Here is a 16,648-nt window from a genome sequence, read left to right as displayed (position 1 = left end):
TACATGCATTCGCACCATTTACCGACACTGCAAAGATGGCACAACTCAAAATCAAGTCTTTGAAATTCGAGCACCATCCCACTGGACTAGGTGTCTCTTCTCCGACTCCTCGCATCTCATGGCGTGTGGATTCAGAGCCTATAGCGAAGAATTGGCAGCAGACATCATACGCCATCAAAATCTCACGTGGCTCTGCGCCGGCTCAGGAATTCCGCATCGAGAGCGCTTCAACGATACTGGTTCCATGGCCCGACACTCCTTTAGCATCGGGAGAAAGGGCCACAGTCGTCATCAGATCGCACGGAACCTCTGACAATGCCCAATTAGACTCTGGATGGTCCCCGGAAGCAACCGTAGAAGCCGCTCTTCTTTCCCGGGACGACTGGAAAGCTTCGCCCATCACCGCGCCCTCGCGGGCCACTTCACATCCAGACGAGCGTGGAATCCGGCCGGTCCGATTCCGCAAAGTCTTTGACTGCCCCGATGTGAAAGGCGGTGGTAATACCAAACTCTACATCACTGCACTAGGCTTATACGAAGCGTACCTAAACGGCCACCGCATTGGGGATGAGTGGCTCGCTCCCGGCTGGACTGCTTACCAACATCGCATCCAGTACCAGGTCTTCGATGTAGCGTATCTCTTAAAGCCTGGTCAACGGAACGTTCTCACAGTGGAAGTCAGCGAAGGGTGGTATGCGGGCCGAATTCTCTGGGGTGAGGGCCTGACCTGCTTCTACGGCGACCGCATCGGCGTACTAGCTCAACTCGAGATCCGCGACGACGATACGACAGAGCTAGCTTTGAAGCTTTTGACGGACGATTCATGGGAGTGCCGGCCCTCACCAATCGTGGGAAGCGACATCTACGACGGTGAGACGTACGATCTCGGCCTCGAAGTTGACGACTGGCATCACAACGACCACAGCGAATGGACTCCTGCAGAGACGCTACCGTTCCCCAAGTCCACCCTCATAGCAGCATCTTGCCCACCAGTCCGAACCACGCAGACCGTCAAACCCATCAAAGTCTTCAAAGACATCAATGGCAAGACACTTGTCGACTTTGGTCAGAATTTCGTTGGCAAAATCGTCATCCCAAAGCTCGCAAAGCCAGACGGCCACCGCCTCACCATCCGCCACGCAGAGGTCCTCGAAAATGGCCAGCTCGGAACGCGACCCCTCCGTGCCGCAAGGGCGACCGATACGACCATCTTCGGTGGCAGTCGAGTCCTAGAGAATTGGTCCCCTCATTTCACCTACCACGGCTTCCGCTACGTCGAGCTGGACGGCTGGGACGATGTGACCTTGGACTCACTCTCCGCGGTCGTCATGCACACCGACATGCGGCGAACAGGCTTCTTCTCCTGCTCCAACGACGACGTCAACGCGCTACACCGCAACGTCGTCTGGAGCATGCGCGGGAACTTCATCTCTATCCCTACGGATTGTCCGCAGCGCGACGAGCGACTAGGCTGGACGGGCGATATCCAGATCTTTAGCCCGACGGCCTCATTCCTGTACGATTGTGTTGGTTTGCTGAGCAACTGGATGCGAGACGTGCTTCTGGACCAGAAGGACGCCGGCGGTATTGTCCCGCTCGTGGTGCCCAATGTTATGAAGGACGGGCCCTGGCCTTCTGTGCCGCAGGCTGTGTGGGATGATGTTATTGTACTGCTGCCTTGGACTTTGTATAAGTGGTTTGGTGACGCGGGCGTCTTGCAAGAGACGTATCCTGGTATGAGGGACTACCTCAAGTCCATCAAACGTGGGGATGACGGTCTATGGGATCCTTCGCTCTGGCAGTTGGGCGACTGGCTTGATCCCAATGCGCCGCCCGCCGAGCCAGGTCTAGCTAGGACGGATGGCACCCTCGTTGCGGACGCGTATCTAGTTCACGTCACAGGCATCGTCTCCCAGATTGCCAGCATCATCCATCTTCCATCAGAGGCTGAGGAACTCGCTAGTGAGCACAAACGCCTCAAGCAGCTCTTCCAGGACAAGTACATTACCAAAGTGGGCTTCATCGTCGCGGATTCCCAGACGGCGCTGGCTCTGGCCCTACTCTTCGACTTACACGACAACACCGCCCAGCGCGAAGCCGCAGCCGCAAGACTCGCGCGGCTGGTGCAGTATTCCAAGTTCAGAGTCTCCACTGGCTTCGCCGGCACGCCTGTAATCTTGCATGCATTGTCAGAGACGGGATACGTTCAGCACGCATATCGCATGCTGCTAGAGACGGGATGTCCCTCGTGGCTGTACCCTATCCGCATGGGCGCCACCACTGTCTGGGAGAGGTGGGATAGCATGCTGGAGGACGGAACGATTAACCCAGGCGAGATGACGAGTTTCAACCACTACGCACTCGGCAGCGTCGCGAACTGGATGCATGCCGGTATTGGGGGGCTATCGCCGCTTGAGGCCGGGTGGAAGAGGTTCCAGGTTCGGCCTCGGCCGGGAGGGGACCTGCGACACGCCAGCGTCGAGTACCTGAGCCCGCACGGCTTGGTCCGGAGTCAGTGGGAGATTGAGGCGGATGGGAGGTTTGTTTTGGAGCTGACGGTGCCGTTGAATACGTCTGCTGTGGTTTCTTTGCCGGATGGTGGGGAGGAGAGGACGGTCGGGTCTGGGAGTTATGTGTTTGAGAGCCGTCTTGCTCCGGCATTGAGGGAGGCGTGGCCACCCAAAGCTTTGTTAACGCAGTTTGGACTGTGATGTCGTTTGAGTTAACAATGTTGGCTTTGAAGTGCCTCTGATGAGAGCCTCGGTGGGTTTGCAATTTGCAACACAAATTTCGACATGCCTAAATCTTGAGCTTGCCGTATTGTAAGCCGGGCTGCTAGTTGGCCCGCGTATTACTTGAACACTTTGTGACTGGACGTAATTCATAGTAACCTCCAGTACAAGACATTTTGGTTGCCACAAGAACACTAAACGCTTAGTGCTTTCAGTACTCATTTCCATAAGACTTTATCTATAAGTATCAACTATCTTTGCACTCCATTCTTGTAACATTGCCATACCCGGGGCTGTAGAACTCTCTTGAAGCTCGTCTTACAAATGTCTGTTCAGGTGGCCTGTCGTTTTGTTGCTGTAGAAACCTTGACTTGGGGCTGTGACCACCGCATAACGCACCCACGCAAAGGGACTTTGGGAACTTTGGAGACTTTGAGTAGGGGACTTTTGCGACGGACCCCTGCTATCTCTGACTCCGACCGTCTGACGGATCTCCGTGCCGTAGAATTGCATCATTGCGGCCGCTGGTGACCTTCCGAGCTCGGTTACTCGCTGACGACTTGCTCATTTTTCTGGTAAATCAAACCTTACCCTTCTCCCTCTTCTTCTATACCATAGAGTATTTCTCTCTCTGCGAGTCCCTCCATCGACATTGCCCATCTGTGAAGCTGCCCGTCATGCGCTACTCCCTGTCAGCCAAGCTGCTCCTCCTGCTGGGCTCCTCTCAGCTCGTGCTCAGCTCCCACGAAGACCAGCGCGTACTCGCTCCCGCTACTGAATCGACGATTAACGATGATGCCGCGACCTTGGGCTGGGACAAGGCCCCCATGTTCACGACGGAGAACAAAGACGCAATCGTCGCGGCGCTCAAGAAATATGATGACCCTGTCGACGCCTTCGTCTCTCTCCAACCCGATATGGCGGACACGCTTGCCGAGCCGAGACTCATCCACGTTCATGGCGAGAAAATGGCGGAATGGATGACCGAGGGCGATAAGCTTCGTCTGCGGCGCAAGGGAAGAAAGTTCCGCGACATCACTGATTTCCAGGAGCTCTACGCCGACCACGTCAATACCTTTGCAGGCAAAGCCAGTAAGTCCAAATCATAGTGCCCGTCGAGATTGCTTCTCGTAGAATACAGACAGCTGACATCGTCACAACCACAGACCTTCCCAAGATCACCCACCAAAGCCTCATCAAGCCACTCTTCCCGAAGGTCAACCAGACAAACATGCACAACGTCCTCAAGCATATGACGAGCTACTACAACAGATACTACGGCGGCGTCACCGGTGAGGAGAGCTCCGTCTGGCTGCACGACCACGTCGCCTCCATCATCGCCCAGTCGCCCTTCCACGCCCACATCTCGCTCGAGTACTTCACCCACGAGTTCCCGCAGTCCTCCATCATCGCCCGCTTCGAGCCCAAGGTTCGCGACTTCTCCAAGCCCCTAACCATTATCGGCGCCCACCAGGACTCAGCAAACTACCTCTTTCCTTTGCTTCCCGCCCCCGGCGCCGACGACGACTGCTCCGGCACTGTGAGCATCCTCGAGGCCTTCCGCGTTCTCGCGACGAGCGGCTACGTGCCCAAGGAGGGCCCCGTCGAGTTCCACTGGTACGCGGCCGAGGAGGGCGGGTTGCTGGGCAGCCAGGCCGTCGCAGCCTACAAAAAGAAGGAGGGCGCGAATATCGGCGCCATGATGGAGTTCGACATGACGGCTTTTATTGCGCGCAATGCCACCGAGTCCATTGGCTTCATCAAGACGGACGCGGATGCGCCGTTGACCAAGTGGGCTGTGGACCTGAGCGAGGAGTACATCAACATCACGACGAGCGTCTACGAGCTCATGCCCGGCGCCGGGTCGGATTACATGTCGTACACCAAGCTCGGGTTCCCTGCTACGTTTGCGTCCGAGGGAAACCCTGTTGCGGGCGGGTTCCCTGGCGAGTTTGACCCGTATGTGCACACGGAAAAGGACACCATGGATGTTGACGATGAGACGGGTGTGTTTTCTATTGATCACATGGCGAGGTTCTCTGAGCTGGCCATTGCCTTTGCTATTGAGCAGGCTGGGTGGGATAACAAGTGGAGGTAAATGGCGGTCGTGACGAGTACCATAGATTGATGCTGGCGATGATGTTCTCATGAAAGTGTTGCGTTGCATGGAGCCCTTCTGGGGGTCACGTCAGGCGCGGAGTAGTTCAAGCAAGTTCAATGACGACCGCTGATTTACTGTTCAACGTACGGGAACCTTCGAAGTTTGAGGAAGCCAATTCCGCATACCGCATCGCGACCAGTCCCTCATCGCATTCCGAGCCAGTTCCGAAAAGCTCTCACCCACCCAGCTTGTCAAGACCCTTAACTGATGGCGTCAACAACAGCTGGAATATGCATAACGCGATCGATGACAAATTGCGGGGGACTCAATGACAAAGTGCGGAGACAAACAGCGCCTTCGGCTCCCACATGCAATTGCTAGCTGACCAAGACAAGCTGAAGAATCCCATGAAGTGAATCTGTCTTCTCTCTCGCTTTTTGAGCTTACCTAGTAACGTAATATTGCAAAATTCAAGAATTCAACGGTTCTGGCAACTCTAGATTCATACTAAACGTCAGCGACTCACCTAAACGATGGCCTCAGCAACATCCTTCCGCCAAATCGTCGGCGCCCCGCCCTCGACGGCCTCACCCACCGACAGCACCCTCATCATCATCGACGCCCAAAACGAGTATGCAGAAGGCAAGCTCGCCGTCCGGGACGTCACCTCCTCGCGCAAGGCCATCGCCGCCCTGCTGCAGAAGTACCGCGACGCCGGTCAGCCCAGCAGCATCGTGCACGTCGTCCACGACACGCCCGAAGGCGCTCCCCTCTTTACGCGCGGAACCAAGCTGGCCGAAGAGTTCGACGAGCTGAAGCCTAGGGATGGTGAAAAGGTTGTGAGGAAGCAGTTCCCTGGTTCCTTTGCGGGGACGGATTTGCAGGCGCATTTGGAGAGTTTGGGAGCGAGGGGCAAGAAGGTTGTGTTGACTGGGTACATGGTAAGTTTGGCCTATTTCACATGCGGAATATTGAACTCTCCAGAATCAAGAAGAAGAGTCCTCCTTGTTCGATTGCTGATGTATGATTTATAAGGCTCACGTTTGCGTGTCTACTACCGCGAGACAAGCTGACCAGCGTGGGTTTGACGTTCTGGTAGCTGAGGATGCGGTCGGCGACCGTGATATTCCTGGCGTCGATGCGGCGCAGCTCGTCAAGGTTGCTTTGAGTGAGATTGGTGATGCTTTTGGTACCATTGTGCAGAGCAAGGACATTGCTTAAGCTAGTCTTGTTGAAGAAACGCAGTCTAATATGAGTTCTTTTGGGTCAACTTGAATGTTACTTTGCCCACGATTACACCTTACTTGCAGTGCGTCTGGAAAAGACACAACCAAATACATTATTACAGACCAGCAGTACGAGCAACGATTGGGCAGTAAACACTCCAATAAAGTACGTTTATGTAAATAGCCGCAATTCAAATTTCTCATAGATATCGTTTTCGACAGCAACTCTTACAGAGGACCTCGTTCAACCCGTTCCATTCACTCCTATACTAATGTAAATAGAACCCTTCTGTCAGCGCCCGACGGTGGCCACTCCGGTTTGCCTCCCCTTCCTCCCCTTCCTCCCCTTCCTCCCTATCTGAAGCTTGAACCTCTGCACCGGGTCCCGGCCATGTGGATCTCAATGTGCATCGAGAAAACATATCGATACCTAGCTCAGGATCTCCGGATCAGAAACATCAAACCATCCAATTCCAGATCCAAAGCTGAAATCGCCGATTGGCGGCGTCATAGTGCGGAGAAAACGGCACCATGCCATCGAGGCCCTGACGATCGGCGAGGCGTACTTAGAGCTCTTGAAGCCCACTAAAGAGGCACAGCAACCGCTACTAATTCCAATACTGACGGGACATTGGTTGCGCTTTTGAGGAACAAACAATGGAGTGCCGAGAAAGAGCTACGAGAGCCCACAGGAACCCCATCGTTGCAGGGCCGCGCAGCTAACCGACTTGGCGAAGAACGAATTCATAGCCCAAAGAGGCATCAGTGTCGTCACCATTCTGTGCTGCTCAGCTGGAGCAAGTTGCTGGGCTCTCTTTGTTCCACTGAATTGCTCGAATACTTACAAAGTTGCAAGGGCAATGCAGCGGGTTTGGCAGCCTGGGATTCGGACCTCGGAGAACTGAGTTCTGCGAGCGAAGCATTGGCGCGCTCATCATCATATGAGAAAACTGTTGCTCTTGCCTTGGGACAACCCTACGATGAAGGATGAATTGGATAAAAGGGATCGGGAGCCGCACAATGGAATGAGTCCGCGATGGCATCATTTTATCATTGCGACCCTAGATCAAGTACCAAACATTGTTCGCGACGGCCAGAGTTATTAGACTTGTCTCTACTTATTAGACATCTTTCCCCCACGAAGCCATCACGATGAGACCGTCCATCCTCTCCGCGGTCCTTTCCTGGGCAACCGTCGCGTCCGCCGTCGCAGTCACAAATGATACCTCGCCCTCCCCCAGCATCCCCAACGTCGTCCAGTCCACCTGGGACGGGAAATGCTTCTACCCTACGCCCGATGCCGCCTTTGACCTAGAGTCCTACCTGGGCCGTTGGTACCAGGTCGCCGGCACCGTTGCGCCCTTTACCGCCGGCTGCAAGTGCATCTTTGCGCAGTACTCTCTCAACGTGCGCACACACTCTTCGTCATCCCGAGGCACTCGGATACATGTCTCTGGGAGCATATGTGATGGGCTAACACTTATTCGTTACTCAGGATAACGGCACCGTCAAGGTGAACAACACCTGCGAAGCGGGGGGCCGCGCCATCAACATCCTGGGCACCGCCGCGCCGGCCGATCCTTCGTACGGGGCCAAGGGCGTCCTTCGCGTCCAGTTCCCCGGTCAGCCCGGTCCCGACTGCGCCGGTCCGAATTACATTGTTCAAGGTACGCGCAATGCACCCCCCATGAGTGAGGGAGGGCGAACTCAGGCACGGAGCTGCTCTTCCATGCCGGGGCCGAAACCTTGTCAAGGTACTTCAAGCTGACAGTGTGATCCTCTTTCCACAGACTACACCCCAGACTTTGCGCTCGTGCAGGCCAGCAACTTTACAACGCTGTTCGTGCTCAGTCGCCAGCGGAATCCAGAGGACGCGGTTCTCGATGTAAGCCTTTCCTCTCTTTTCTCTCTTCCGTGAAGTGCAATGGAATGGAATGGTACATATAAACGGATAGGAAAATGTTCTGCAAGCGTTGCGCCTAGTAACAGTAAGCGCATGCATTGCTAACGAAACAAATTCTCCACAGGCCTGGATCGCGCGTGCCGGCCAGCTCGGCTCGAACCTCGCAGACGTTGTCAAGACGGATCAAACCGGTTGCCAGTTCGCATGAGACATGGGGAATGCGCCAAACGCTGCATCTGGAGATCGCGAAGAATCTGTGCCTGGCGCTTGGCCAGGAACGGAAGAATTGAGGTGAGAGTCTTCGAGTGTCCAAGAGCGGTCTTTGGTGCCAAAGGTAAAATAGTGGTATTTCTACAAAAACAGACAAAAAATTCCATGCAACTGCCGGATGTCTTGTGTCAGTGTCAATGTCAGTATCGCAGCCGGTGACTTTCGCAAGCGGCATCATAAACCGGGGGAACTGAGAAGTGAGAACTGACTGTATGAGCTCAGACCTCAATGGTGAAGCAGACACAAGTCAGAGCTCATAATCGAGGAGACCAAATCATTGGTCAATGGAAGTAGATCTCACGGCAAGCCTCCGGAGCTACAGCTCAGCTCTCAGCTCTCAGCTATCAGCCCACCTTTAAACTTTGGAGCTTGGAGCTGTAGCTTCGACACCATGAGCCAGCCATAAGCTTCAATGACTTTTCCCCTATGTTGCACCAGTGCGACCGCCAGACGCGCCCACGGCGTAAGTTGTGCCACTTATGCAAGGGGTTTCTATGACGACACCACCCTCAGCTTGAGACATCATGACGAATGTGGCCGCGTCCGGCCTGTGTTTGTGTGAACGCATCTGTGGGCACCCTTTAATTGTGGAAAAGCAGCAAGAAAAGGAAATGGGAAAGGCTGGGCCTGAGCTCTAGGACTGAGAGCGGAGGTGAAGGACGGGGATGATGATGAATGAGGTAAGTGAATTGAGTTTGATTCAAATAGCTCTTGGGTCCTCCTTGCGAGGGGCGCCTTGTCTATGAGTGTCCTTACTACTACTGCTATGTGAAATCGATCATTATTATCCTACGAGACTTTGAAAAGTAGCTGCATCCCTACCTCGAGTGTTGTACTACCCATCAATCCCTTCCAACCAAGTATACTACAACCGCCACAATGGTCAAGGCCAAGGAAGAGGTTATTTCCGAATTCAACGAGTACGTCAACATGACAGCCGAGGACCTTGAGTCCTGGCTCAAGTCAGATGACTCCAACAGCGCGGGTTGGCCCAAGGACGACGCTGAGGGGGAGGGCGAGTCGGTCGGACATGACAGCGGGCGCAAGATTGTCGAGATCCTCCAGGCGAACCCCGACAAGAAGGAGGACGAGTACACGGATGAGCAGGTTGAGCACATGCGCAAGGTCGTGGCGTATTGGTGAGTATATTTGCGATGGAGCAAGGGTGAAGTGTGAGACGTCTTGGAAAGCTAATGAGTGATACGACAATAGCAAGCGTCACTTGGCGCAAGAGTCCAAGTCGAATAGTGATAAGTCGCCCGAGGAGGTGAAGAAGACCAAATCGTATGCTTCACTGAAGAACTGGGGACACGACTTCCTCAAGGCCCAGGGCAAAGAGAATGGCGCTTCAAAGTCGAATGGAAAGTCCACCAAGAAGGAAGAGAATGGCGACGAGGGAAAGGCCGAGTCGAATGGGTCTAACAAGCAAAACGGGTCTAAGAAGGAAGAGGAAGAGGCCGAAGATGACAAGGAAGAGGAGGCTGCTGAAGAAGACGCCCAGGACGAGAGCGAAGAGAAGGCCGGTGACAAGCGCAAGAATGCCAGCGAGGAGAACGGATCCGGCAAGAAGCGACAGACGCGCCAGGGCGAGGGCAAGTCGACTGAAAAGTCGGATGAGAAGAATGGAGATGAAGACAAGGAAGAAGAGGTCGAGGAGAAGGACGAGGACGGCGACGAGGAGATGGAGGACGAAGGCGAGGAAGGTGACGACAAGGAGAATGGCGGCGGGAAGGCCAAGAAGGGACCCAAGAAGGGCGACACCGTCAGCTGGAACTGGGGCAGTGGTCAACCCGAGGGCAAGGTCCTTGACGTGAAGGGCGAGAAGTAAGTGAATCAAGTTGTCACAGTCACAATGAAGAGAGGACTAACGCGGTACTTGACAGGACGTCCATCACCACGAAACGCGGAAATGAAGTGTCTCGCGATGGAGACCCCGAGGATCCGGCTGTTGTCATTGATACTGGAAAGTCGAAAGCAATCAAGTCTGCTCACGAATTGAATGAGTAGTTATGGTTATGGAGCTGTAGAGAAAGCGTAGTTCTTCGCCGCGATCGATTTGCTAAGCATGTATCGAGGCGTCGTGTAGTGTTATTGTTTAGTTTACCATTGCTTTGATCTGAAGTCACGGCGATGTGAAGAAATGAAACCCGATCATAAATGCGATGTTATACTTTTATACTCCTATACAGCATTTTACATGGCGTACATAACCCATCTTACAATTCCTCCACTCTCTCCGACTGCGAGGAACCTGTATCCTTCTGAAACTTGGTGATGGGATCCTTCTCTGCCTCCTTCACCTGGTTCCAGAACTTCTCACCATTCTCCTTATCATCCTTGAACAGGTGATCAATCACCAGCTTCTTAGGCGTCTCACCCATCCACTGAAAGAGAGAGAAATCGCGGAACTCATCAGCCCTGAAGATCTCGAGCATCTCAATGGGCTCATCGCCGATATTCTCGACAAAGTGACCCATGTTCTTGGGCACAATACCGACATCGCCGGGGACGTAATCGAAAGTGCGAGCGGTACCCTCAGCCGCAAAGATTGTAATACGGGCCCGACCCTTGATGAAAAATGACCACTCGTCAGCATTGGGATGCCAGTGCATCTCGCGCAGCGCGCCCGGCTGAATGGTGAGGTGAGCGGCAGCAACCTGTGAGAAGCATCACTGTCAGTCCTTAAACATCCATAGAGGCGCGTCGAGGTTTTAGTATCTTACAGTCTTGGAGATGGGAAAGTTCTTGGAGTCGGTGATGCGGACCTCGCCGCCCGACGTCTGCTCGGGCTCCTGGTCGAGCATCCTGTGGGTGAAGTTGAAGCGGGACTTCTTGGCGTGCTTGCCCTTGGGCCGTTCCTCGTCAATAGGGCCCGGGAGCGTGCCCTGGAAGATGTATTTCTCGCCCTCGGGTAGGTGTTTGAACACTTCGGGCTCGAGGTGGAAGTTCTCGGCAATGACTGACTTGGGGGTGTGCGCAAGCCAATCTGACAGAATAAAGGTTGATTCCTCAGAGAAACGGCCATCGTCGAAGATGAGGAGGAACTCGGTGCCATTAGGACTCAGTCCTTGCAGGGAGTGAGGGACGCCTGACGGGAAGTACCAGAGGTCTATTGAGAAGCAAATATTAGCCTTCCTTGCCCTTATCGCATGATCAATGTTGAAAAACAGCGTCAAGCAATCGGAAAGGATATGGAGGTAATGTGCCTACCGCCCTTCTTGAGGTCGTCAATAAAGTTGCCGCCCTCGTAGTCGAGAGCCGTAACGCGGACCTCGCCGTCCAAGACGTACGCCCATTCAGCCTCCTTGTGCCAGTGAAGCTCTCGGATGACGCCCTCCCCAAGACGCATGTTCACGCCGGCGAGCTCGACACTGGTGGACAACTCGCGGACAGTCGTCTGTCGGGTCCAACCGCCTTCCTGTCATTTGGCAGATGGTGTTAGTCTGGTAAGGATGGGGGCATGCGTGGTGGCTGCAATGCCGCTCTGCTAGTTCCATTGGCTCCGAACCACTGAGTGCTCACCTCAATTCGAATATGCGAATCCGCAAAACTCCAGCGCATGTTGGGCATGTTTCCCTTGTCCGTTGAAGGCGGCCGCACCATATCCGGGTTCTGACGCGAGCGCTCGCTGTTCCAGGGCCCCAGCACTGAGGCGCCGAGGCCGTTGCGGTAGGGAAGCGGGTCGAGGCCGTCGCCGACCGAGTCGACAGCGCCGTCATTGGGATCCCTGAAGCCCGGGACGTACGGGTTGCTGGTGCTCTTCTTCTTGTAGCTCGCGGGGATGTCCATGCCCCGGAGAAGACGCTCACGGGGGCTGTCAAAGTGCGGTGCCGCCGAGCACAGCTCGCTGGCTGACGCCCAGAGAAGCAACAGCTTGGCTGCCGTGGGTTGGGTGAGATGCATGCTGGGCCAAGAGTTTATGGTGATGGGGATCGTTGCGATGGGACTGGGGGGACGCGATGTGCCAAGATGGTAGCTCGAAGAAGAGAAGGGGAATGGGGTCAATTGGGTCTACAATTGACGTTTCTCCTTCTTCAATGGCTAAGAATAAGACACAGGGAGGAAAGTCTTCAAGAACCAGGACGTCCAGCTCGTGACACTGGGAGCCAGAGGCTATTTTATACCCCCTTTCTAAAGCTCATCATCCGACTTAGCCATGCCAATACCAATGCCTTGACCTCTTCCTCGGCCTCGCCAATGTCGCAACCAAGTCGTAGTACGTAAACATGGGGAGCTTACGAAGGGAACCATCCCTCTGTCGTAGTCATCGGCGCATCACCTCACCCGCCCATCGCTGCAGTCTGCAGGTTGAACCGAACAGTGGCACACACCAGACACCAAGATTACACGTCTGCTACACACCCACCAATCCGTCGACGCACATGCCGAACCACCCCCGAGACCCAAGCTCCCCCGCAGCTGTAGCAACAATGGCAATGTAGTAAGGTACCTCGCCGAACCAAGCAGCTTCGAGAGCTGGCGCTGCTGCTGCTGCACGCCACCTTGCATGGAATGTTCAACAAGAGCTCCCCCTCACTGGCTGAAACGCGGCAGAGCGATGGGCGTGGTACATCTTGCCCATGCGGGGATGAACCAGTCAACATGCCTCCCCAGTGATAGCCGGCGTACCAGGAGAACAGAGGAACGCCTGCCGTAGGCCAGGGCCAGGGCCAGGGAGGGGAGAGGAGAGGAGGAGTAACGGACTATTCCCTAGTCTATTCTGAGAAACTGGACGCACTGAGGTGGCCTGGCGTTTAAGCTCGTCACCTAACGGAACCCAATTGGCCTTTCAGGTGAGCTGCGGAAGCCCTTCTCCATCGTTCGCTGCGACGTTGGCGGGATGTCTGCAGCAGGCCATGGCCATGACGCAGGTTCCTGCGGCTTGAGCTCTACTCCCAATGCAACTCCAATGCATCTCCAGAACCATCGATTGGACGGGGCATATGTCGGAGATCCTGGAGAAGAAGCTGGTTCCGCGGCCAGGCGTTGTCAGGCCCCCAGTTTCACTGCGTGACTGCAGTGACATTCTGCACATCCCTTCTCTGACTGAGCTTAGCTCGAGTCCCTCAAGGCTATTTCGGATGGGCTTGCTCATGCTTGTCCCAGCTTCTCGCGTTTCCCCCTCACTATTGTTGCTCGAATCCCACGCCCCCTAAATGCCCGAAAGTCACAGATCATACCCGGTCCGTCGAATGGCATCTTTCTATTCCGTTAGAACCGTCCGCCGAGAGATTTACGAGCGGGGATAGATCGCTCTTGGTCTTGGCTTTCTTTCGGCATTGCTTTCCGCCCTCTGGCCCATATAAACCAGGCTGGAAACCTGGAAACTTTTCGCGCGTGGACCACGGCAGATCCGGAGTGTTCGAGTTTCTGGCCTTTGGGCTTGTCTTCAGTCTTTGCAAAGTACTACGGATACTACAAACATTGCGCGTCAGCACCCACCGGCTGTCTTTCTCCCCCCATCCTCGGCAAATCCATGTCGACTTGAGAAAGAGTTTTATTTATATCCGCAGAGTTCTTCGTCAACCAACGTCACTTGGTCAGAGCTTCCAGTCTCTTTCGAGGGGCATCCCGTTCTCAGTGAAGCTAAAGCTACTGCTTCTCAACCACATTTCTACGTGGCGATCAGAGGCGCGCCTATCCAACCAAACACCCACAAGTCTGCAAAGATGAGCTCAACGGGCGGCAACTACGGGTCCGTCACCAACTCGGTGCCAGTCGTGAACGGCGACTCGCACGCCCACGCCGACGAAGAGCAGCCCCTCCTAGGCGGCGGCGGCGGTGCCCGGAAACCAGCTTCCAAGTCTCTGCGGAAGAAGCTCACCACAGACGTGCAGCGTGACTGGGCCGACCTAGTTCTCCTAGCATGCTACATTATCACTGGCCTGCTCGACAGCTCTTCCATCTCCATCTGGGGCTCTTTTGTGTCTATGCAAACAGGTAAGATCCCTTCCAAGCCTTCCTTACCCACAATAACGGCCCGAAGCTTCGTGTTCCACATCACTGACACGGAACGGAAAAAAACAGGAAACACAGTCTACATCGGCCTCGGCCTCGCCGCGCCCACCGAATCCACCCGCTGGATCAAGTCCGCCACCTCGCTCATCTCATTCTGTCTCGGCTCCTTCTTCTTCAGCCGTTTCCACCGCTTCTTCTCCCCCAAGAAGCGCTGGGTCCTCTGCGCATCCTTCATCGCCCAGACGCTCCTCTGCGTCGCCGCCGCCGTCATCTTGACCGTCGGTCCTGCGGCTGGCAAGGACGAGATCGCCTGGAACGTCCTCGTGCCCATCGCCCTCATCGCCTTCCAGAGCTGCGGCCAGGCCGTCACGAGTCGCGCGCTCAAGTATAACGCGCTCACGAGCGTCGTGTTGACGAGTATTTATTGCGACCTGTTCTCTGACGCGGAACTTTTCAGCGTCCGCAACGCTGAGCGGAATCGTAGGGTCGGCGCGCCCGTCTTGCTTCTTATTGGTGCCATCTGCGGCGGCTTGTTTGCACACAGTTCCTTGGGAATTGCTGGTGCTCTATGGACGGCGGCTTTCTTGAAGTTCCTCATCGTCTTGTCGTGGTTCTTCTGGCCGGGTGAACCGACTTCGGATGAAGAGTAGATAAGAGATATACTGGACTATATGTAGGCCGCTATCTTAAAAATAATCCTCCATTCAGTCGCTGGTTAGACGGTTTGAAAATCAAGCTCAAGGATCTCAATCTCCAGACTCCAGGCTCATAAGACTCAGTAGCGGCACATAGATAACACGAACTATTCGATTATGTTATAATGTATGCAGCAATGAAACAAAGATCTGGGATACTCCAAAACTGAGTAAATGAGCGGTCGTTTTGTTTCCCTCATCTTCTTATGACTTCACACCCCTTCTGTGTCTATCTCGTTTGCGCATTTTTCGTATTGTTGAACGACTTGAACCCAATTCAACGTCTTACTTCATCTGGGTAGGTACCAAGCTTTCCGTAAACCAGCTATGCTTCTAATTCAAATATGAACTTCTCGGGGCTCAGTAACTCGTCTTTCGCTGCCGACCATTTTCCAACGTCGCTTGGGGTCATAGGAGCTGAGCGATTTGAATCTCCTGATACTCGCGACTTGACACTTAAGGAGGAACTAGAGTCATGCAAATGATCATGTATCCCTGAGACAGCACCAGTACGTTCTCTCATACTCTTGTACCGTTGGGTGTTCGCCTTGCGAAGCTCAGCGACACTTTTCAGAAGCTTGTTTGAACGAGGTGTTTGTGCTATAAATAGAACAGTTGTTTAGCCGCTCATGTTGCCTCTGAACATCGACACCCATCGGATTGGAAGGAACTCACCCTTTCTCTGGCTGTCTTCGCTCATCATCTCTCTAGGAAAGCCACTGATTGGGAGGAATGCGTTGCTGGAGTGTGGGTATAGCTCTGTTCGCAAACACAGAAATATGTTTGTAGTTGATAGCTCTTTGCTGACCACAACACGAATCCTCTTGAGCTTGAATGTGCCTCGGAGATACATGTCAGTGATACTTGCTTCCGGCACAGGTATCTTCGAAGCATCATCAGGCAGCATCCCTGCCTCTTCCACGACGAAGTATGGTTCGAAGTCGCCTCTCAGACAGGTGCGAAGGAATTCGCCTAGATATTTCATTTCATTGGACGAATTGGCAAATCTGCAGTGGATGCGGCCTTCGTTACATATGTTAGTCTTTCGTGATGATGAATTCAAGCAAAATCAAAACGCCTCAAGGCCAGGACTCAATAGAAGGGATCCATGGTATGCCTACCTGTGCACTCGAAACCTTCTTTCACCTGTCTCACTGATCCCGCATCTTTCTCGAAGAAAAAGCAGCTTGCGACCAGTCTGTGTGCGATTTCCTTGATCTTGCCCCGGTTCAAATTAAGGTACCGTTTCGTCGCTCTCTCCAGGCTCTCCAACTCATTGACCGCGTCTAGACGGGGGACCTTGAACCGCAGGTCAGGGTTGACACGGATATGTCTGCGGTGACTATCTCTGGTCACATGTGAGTTCTGCGATAGGACATCAGTCTTGAAATCGGACCATATCGCGTTGCAGGAGAGGATTCGATCAAAGCGATCGGCAGCGATCTGAGCTAGCTGTACTGGTAAGAATGTTCTCTTGCGCTTGGTCACGGTCTCGCTGCCCTTCGATATCTCCGCTCTATGGGGAGCAGACTGGCTCTCATTATCAAGACCGTTCATACCCGTACCGATGGATAAGAGAATGTCAGGCACAGTGTCGGCGATGTCGGGCCATATCATTCGTCTTTCATGGTGAGCTACCAGTACTGGGCAGTTATGGTAGAGCGCGCCATCGAGGTAGCTGCTTTTGGTGTCTGCCTTCGTGAATGATTTGAAAAACGGAGGTGCAGCGGACGTTGCCCGGGCACTTCTCAATATTTAGTTTC

The 16,648-nt window shown here is 54.1% G+C and overlaps 7 protein-coding genes across 7 annotated transcripts; 6 read left to right on the top strand and 1 right to left on the bottom strand.

Annotated features, from left to right (window-relative positions):
• Nucleotides 1-35: 35 nt before the first annotated feature.
• On the top strand, nt 36-2,711 carry N0V96_003178 (uncharacterized protein; the record flags this gene model as incomplete). Its single annotated transcript, XM_053190954.2, has 1 exon — nt 36-2,711. The coding sequence occupies one exon, from the start codon at nt 36-38 to the stop codon at nt 2,709-2,711; it is 2,676 nt and encodes an 891-aa protein (XP_053051379.2).
• Nucleotides 2,712-3,056: 345 nt separating this feature from the next.
• Nucleotides 3,057-4,830, top strand: N0V96_003177 (uncharacterized protein; the record flags this gene model as incomplete). The annotated part of the gene is made up of 3 exons (XM_053190953.2): nt 3,057-3,062; nt 3,401-3,824; nt 3,899-4,830. The coding sequence occupies 3 exons, from the start codon at nt 3,057-3,059 to the stop codon at nt 4,828-4,830; spliced, it is 1,362 nt and encodes a 453-aa protein (XP_053051378.2).
• Nucleotides 4,831-5,366: 536 nt separating this feature from the next.
• Nucleotides 5,367-6,054, top strand: ISC1_2 (phospholipase C type enzyme; the record flags this gene model as incomplete). The annotated part of the gene is made up of 2 exons (XM_053190952.1): nt 5,367-5,774; nt 5,869-6,054. The coding sequence occupies 2 exons, from the start codon at nt 5,367-5,369 to the stop codon at nt 6,052-6,054; spliced, it is 594 nt and encodes a 197-aa protein (XP_053051377.1).
• A 1,157-nt stretch (nt 6,055-7,211) lies between these two features.
• N0V96_003175 (uncharacterized protein) lies at nt 7,212-8,170 on the top strand (the record flags this gene model as incomplete). Its single annotated transcript, XM_053190951.1, has 4 exons — nt 7,212-7,466; nt 7,555-7,726; nt 7,850-7,944; nt 8,087-8,170. 4 exons carry the CDS (start codon nt 7,212-7,214, stop codon nt 8,168-8,170), a joined length of 606 nt encoding a protein of 201 aa, XP_053051376.1.
• Nucleotides 8,171-9,111: 941 nt separating this feature from the next.
• On the top strand, nt 9,112-10,060 carry N0V96_003174 (uncharacterized protein; the record flags this gene model as incomplete). Its single annotated transcript, XM_053190950.2, has 2 exons — nt 9,112-9,371; nt 9,445-10,060. The coding sequence occupies 2 exons, from the start codon at nt 9,112-9,114 to the stop codon at nt 10,058-10,060; spliced, it is 876 nt and encodes a 291-aa protein (XP_053051375.2).
• Nucleotides 10,061-10,448: 388 nt separating this feature from the next.
• N0V96_003173 (uncharacterized protein) lies at nt 10,449-12,135 on the bottom strand (the record flags this gene model as incomplete). Its single annotated transcript, XM_053190949.2, has 4 exons — nt 10,449-10,889; nt 10,956-11,341; nt 11,443-11,650; nt 11,755-12,135. The coding sequence occupies 4 exons, from the start codon at nt 12,133-12,135 to the stop codon at nt 10,449-10,451; spliced, it is 1,416 nt and encodes a 471-aa protein (XP_053051374.1).
• A 1,766-nt stretch (nt 12,136-13,901) lies between these two features.
• Nucleotides 13,902-14,840, top strand: N0V96_003172 (uncharacterized protein; the record flags this gene model as incomplete). The annotated part of the gene is made up of 2 exons (XM_053190948.2): nt 13,902-14,172; nt 14,260-14,840. 2 exons carry the CDS (start codon nt 13,902-13,904, stop codon nt 14,838-14,840), a joined length of 852 nt encoding a protein of 283 aa, XP_053051373.1.
• Nucleotides 14,841-16,648: the final 1,808 nt, after the last annotated feature.

This window comes from Colletotrichum fioriniae (assembly GCF_027942845.1).
Source record: "Colletotrichum fioriniae strain IMI 355084 chromosome Unknown scaffold_3, whole genome shotgun sequence".
Classification (NCBI taxonomy): domain Eukaryota; kingdom Fungi; phylum Ascomycota; class Sordariomycetes; order Glomerellales; family Glomerellaceae; genus Colletotrichum; species Colletotrichum fioriniae.
This window is presented reverse-complemented; position numbering and strand designations above follow the sequence as displayed.